The following is a 5,819-nucleotide window of genomic DNA, read 5'->3' on the forward strand; positions in this document are numbered from 1 at the left end:
ATATCTCATATATATATGCTTTTTTTGTGGGGGGAGATATTGGAGATTGAAGCCAGGGTTATATTACCACTGAGCTACATCCCCAGTGATTTTTCTTATTTATTTTGAGACAGAGTCTTCCTAAGTTTCTGAGGCTGGTTTTGATTTGTGATCCTCCTGACACAGTGTCCCAAATCACAGGAACATAGGCAGCCAGCAATGCGAGATTATAATGTTTTTGCCAAAGTGAATCTCTAAAAGTCAAACTTCTTTACCCATATCTTGGGTCCAAAGCAATGGCCCTAGGGTGCTCCATGGCTCCTGCTATTAGTGTAGTTCTGAGGGAACCATCCAGTTTGGCCACTTCGATTTGATCCAGATTGCTGTCTATCCAGTATATGTTGCCTGCTATCCAGTCAACAGTCAGGCCTTCTGGGGTAGCTAGGCCATGCTCCACAACCACCTCTATTGCAGTGACACCTGAAAAGGAAAGGAAAGCAACCTTAGATCCTTTCAAGGAATGTGTAAAGAACAAAGGAAAATGTCTACCTGAGCTCCACAGTACAAAGTACTGAAACATTATTTCACCTTTGAGAGAGATTGCAAAATTTTACTTGGCACAAAGGAAATTAAGGATCCCCAAACTTAGAATTACTGATCTTCCTCACCAGAGATATTTAATCCTATCAACACCAGTGCAAATGGGATTTTTAAACAACTGTGAGGCTAATAACAATTGGTTGCAAAACTGTTATTTTTTTGTTTCTACCTTTGTAGGAAGAACAAGGGATTATGGAAACAATAAAACAGCTCTTTAGAATTAGTGCAATTTAATTCAAATGCTGATCTTCAAGAGTAGAGTAAAATAAAGAGAAAAAGTCTACCTGAGGCAACATATATCAAAGCTAATAAACCTCCATACTTTTTCTCTTTTTGAAAACATGACAATAACAGAGTTATTACTGTACTTAACTTAATAAAGATAAGCCCAAATCACATACTCCTCCCCAGGGTACAAGACCTCAAGGATATAACAAGGATACAGTAAGAGAAAAAGCACCATTGTACAATTGAATAAAAATAAACAATTTAGTAATGTCTACAAATATTTGCATTTATCTAGTACTTAATTTTTTTTTACAAAATTTTTTAAGATTTCATTTTGCAACCTTTTCTTTTTTTTTTTTTCTTTTTTTGCTGTGCTGGGGGATTGAACCCAGGGCCTTGTGCATGCCAGACAAGCACTGTACCAACTGAGCTGTATCCCCAGCTCAAGATTTCATTTTATAAGCACTTTCCTAATTGAATAACATTGGAGTTTATGATATTACTAGGAATTTTTGTTAGATATTTTAACAGTGTTTTTTTTTTAAACTTTTAACTAACTAATTCCATGGATTTAAATTCAACATTTTAAATCAAATTGTGGTAATATGACATACAGCACAAATTCACACATCATAATTAAATTGTTTAAATATTGGTATTTCTCAAAATTGCAAAGACAATTTAGGAAAAAATTAACAATTTGATGAAAATACTGTGCCATTGGAATGCTAATTTTCAGAGAAATATTGTATATATTTATCTCAAAACCTTGCTACTTAAGAAAGATCTAATTAAGACAAAAGAGCTAAATCAAACTATAGCAAAAATATTTAGCTCACGTTAGTGGATTTTTGTAATAACGTTTTCATTATTCTTTGAATTATGTTGAAAGATAGTGACAAAATAAGAAACAAATTATACTACTTACAGAAAAGTTTGACTGCTAGTATGTAGAAGTCACCCCTACCCGCATGATAAATAAATACATTCACCATAAATCTATGGGGAGTCCACACTGATAATAAGGTGAGCAGCGGGGCCAGTCCTATCCCCCCAAATTTCTTCACACCTGTGCCTGACCTCCGTGATTTAACATATGTAGATAGGGATATAAATGTCCAAAGTCAAAAATGAACCAAAATTCTTTTTGACCACAATAAAGTTTTTTTTAAATTTTTTTCACTTAAAAAGTAACTTAAACATTAAATAACATGTTAGCATACTTACCTCCACTCTCTGAAAGCTTGCCCCGGTATATCCTGTCTTCCACAACATCTGTCCAATAAAGTAAACTTTGATTGAAGTGAAAATCAAGTGCTATGGTGTTTCTCAATCCAGGAACTAGTAGACTATAGTCTCTTTTATGAAGATCAATTCTTCGAATTTCATGGCGAATAGAAAAGATGATGAATGCTTCAAAAGGATCTGAAATTAAATTTATTTTTAATAGGCTTAAGAAAATATTTATATACTTCAAGTAAATGAAATAAAATGTCTGAGGTAAAAATCCATTCATTTTAAAGTATAATTGATTTTATACTTCTCTATCTCTTAAGAAGCAATTTCTTTCATTCTAACATTAAAAAGAAATTAGAAAACCTTGGGTATATACATATTCATTAAAATAAATGAATCAAAAGGATGCATATTCATTAACATGCTTTTATTTATTGAATTTGTATACCTAATTCTGATGAAAAAAATACCAGAATAATTTAAACAAAAGACAAAATGGAAGATATTCTGTTTTCTTAGACTTTTTCACCAAAGCTCAGATACAACACAATATAGATTGAGAAGAACTGACTAAAACTAACTCTGTCATTCATAGCTAATCACATACCTACAGATCTACTAAGGGGAAAAGTTAAAAAAAAAACAACAGATTTTTATGAAGAGAGTTACATAATTAAAGTGCTTTCCACAGGAAGGAAGAAAGAAGCTTACTATATACTTCCCCATTAGGTTTTCAGCCACAATCAGGCCTGAATCAGGAAAATGGGAACAACCTTTGAAAACAAATTTGAGGTTACTTTTTTAGTTACCTAAAAGAAAAAAAATGGATCTATACCTAGAAGTTACTAAAATTATAATTTAAAAATGTGTCAAGCCTTATAGTAATCATTGTGAGACCTACTAATAATGAACTAGGCTTAAATTCTATAAGATGAAAACACATTTTGAGAAAGGGACATCTGCTCTCAAATATTTCCTGTTTCCATGTCAGTGCCACTTTTTAAAAAATTTTCCTTTAGGAAAATCAATATTCTTCCCAAGTCTAAACAAGTCCTTTGAATGTGGACTGCTGTAATCATTGCTCCCCATAGAAATGTGATTGGCTGGAGGTGTGGAAACTTCCAGAGAACTTTTCAAGCTGAGAGAGTCTTTTCATACAGATCTCTATGCTTCATGCTGCTAGTGCTTATGTCCTTGAGATGAAAAATTATAGAAGAGAAAAGAACCATAAAGAATGAACCAGAAAAGACCTGGAGAGAGACCATTTCCTATGGAAATCCAAATATGTAGTTCAAATTGTCTTTCAGGCTAGTTCCTCTCTACAAAGCCCCTGTGTGTTTCCTATGCTTTGAATATGTAAGCCAATGTACTTAGTCATTTATTCACTTAATTTCAAACGGTTTTCTGTCAACTGTAACCAGGTTTATTTTCTTATTAATCTCATTTCCTTAGAGTAGTCTTTCCTGATTAGGTGCCTAATAAATGCTCATGATGGATAGTTTATATATCATCATAGCCCATTTATTCTCTTTGAAGTATATTTTAAAATCAGTACATACTTGTTTATCATCTCTCTTCTTTACAAGAGAATAAAACAGGGATGATACTTTGTCTGTTTTGTTCGTTATTACATCCCAAACACCTAACCTAGGGAGAAAACATTCATACCAGTTCTTACATTCAGGAGAGTGCTAATCAAAGATCTCAGACCTTGATATGGAGGAGTCACCTGACAATTTTTCACTGGAGTTGAACCTGCTTTCGGAAGCCCTATCATGTTCAGCAGGGCCACCTCCTTGACCTCCAGCTGACTGCAGGGTATAAACAATTCCAGCCAAGAACAGAAAAACTGTTCAGAAGACTTGCAGACCTATTAGCAAAAACTATGTGTCCTATTGTGACCACTGAGGTATTGAGGACGTGTGATGCATAGTGTTATGCCCTTCACTGCACAATGCTGCTATGATGATAGCCAACTGACACAGTGGAAACTGAGCATGCAAATGAGGGCATCCTGTCCTATCCAACTGAAATAGAGCCAAGAAGTCCACAAGTCAAAATCATTCACATTCCAGATGAAGGTTTCACACCCTGCCCAGCCAGGCCAGTAATAGCATGCTATGGGTTGATAAAAGCTGAATGTACCCAGTAACTGATGATGAAACAGCCTATATGAAATTAAAACTGCATGTTTAGTAGATGCTATCACCCATACAAATACTCAAAAAAATTAAAATCCAGATTTCAGACTTTTAAAAATGGAAGAAATAGTTATATCAGATGAGCAGTTTCATAAAAGAAAGAATACCTAATTTTAGTGTAGGAGCCCTTGTTTGATTTTTAACAATGGGTATAAACTGCTGTTTGTCTTTGTAAAAGTCTTTATCTGTTGAGGACTTAAATGTTTTTACCTGTAAAATGGAATTAATAGTAACTTCTTTTCAATCTAAATTGAACTGTAATCAGAATGCAACTAAATGATTATGACAATTTACTTTATAAGCTGAAAATAATCACAGAAAATATAAATGTAAACTATGATATAATCCAAAATAACAGAATTGGAATAAAAAAAATCTTAAGCCTTAGGTTTGCTCCCAACTATCATTTAAATTTGACAAATTCCCTCTAAACACTGATTATCAGTATTTTTTAAACTTTTATAAAATGTGCAACCTATTGTTACCATGAAAATTGCTGACAAAAGAGTGAACACTAACACAATCTTAATAAAGGCTTCATAATTATTATGAATATTTAATCCAGACATCACTCATAGGTGAAATGTTCCACAACAGAAAATGTTGAAATGATGAAACAAGAAGAAGTCAGATATTTCTGAGCATGTACTGAAACTAGTGACATTTTAGTTCTGAAGAGATTCTTCATCTTTTGGTTTATAGTTTGCCCTTAGTCAGTAGTAAATTATAGATTCAGAAGCTTCTTGTCAGAGAAATTTACACTTAATTCATGTTAAAGGATACATAGTTTTAAAATGCTTCATTAATGATATCATACCTTGTCCTTAGGAAATTACATTACAAGAATATATACATTTTTAAAAAGAAAGGGGGTGGGGAATGCTCCATCTTTCCTAACCTCTTTAAGACATCTGTTGCCAAAATGTTACAGTATTAAAGGAAGCCTGGTGAGGATGCTGAGATTGTGGAAGGTTCTGAGAGAGGATGCCAGTAGTTCTACATATTAAAAAGTGACAGTGGAGCACAATTTTCAGAGAAGGTGGCTCACCCTTAGGGGTAAACTCCAGAATCCCTTGATTAAAAAACTGAAAAGAAGTAACAGCCTGGTCTCGGGATCTTCTCTGAGTCCACCTACTATGAAGACCAAGAAAGAGGGTCTAAATGAAGAAACAAACACTCACGCAACATTAGTGAAAGAAAACAAAAGGCTACATACTATATTATTCCTTTTATTTAATATGCTGGCAAAGTAAAAGAAATAGAAATTACAAACAGATAAGTAGATGATAGTAGAAAGAGGGGCAGAGTGAAGGGCATGATTATGAAGGAGCATCTCTATTTTGATTATGGCGGTGATTCTGTGAATATGTGCATTAGTCATAACTATAAGCCAAAAAGGGTGGATTTTAACTTCTACAAATTAATGGTAAATATCTCCTCACTAAAACTAATAGAAAAGAAAACCTAGACAAAAACTATGAAAGAGAGAGAGGAAAAAAAAAAAACAGGACAGGGCAAGGTAGAGGGAACTGTGACCACCCACAGAGCAGGCCCAGCGGCCTGCTGAGGGGCAGA

At 33.9% G+C, this 5,819-nt stretch overlaps 1 protein-coding gene across 1 annotated transcript in view; it reads right to left on the bottom strand.

Moving 5' to 3' along the window:
• Lrp1b (LDL receptor related protein 1B) overlaps positions 1 to 5,819 on the bottom strand; it is a 1,807,788-nt gene that overhangs the window by 632,455 nt on the left and 1,169,514 nt on the right. The window contains exons 24-25 of the mRNA XM_015479144.2: positions 2,035 to 2,232; positions 255 to 459 (exon numbers count right to left, since the gene is read on the bottom strand). Of these exons, the coding sequence (XP_015334630.1) occupies positions 255 to 459; positions 2,035 to 2,232 (403 nt within the window). The remainder of the gene's footprint in view (positions 1 to 254; positions 460 to 2,034; positions 2,233 to 5,819) is intronic.

This window comes from Marmota marmota, unplaced genomic scaffold, assembly GCF_001458135.2.
Source record: "Marmota marmota marmota unplaced genomic scaffold, marMar, whole genome shotgun sequence".
Lineage (NCBI taxonomy): Eukaryota > Metazoa > Chordata > Mammalia > Rodentia > Sciuridae > Marmota > Marmota marmota.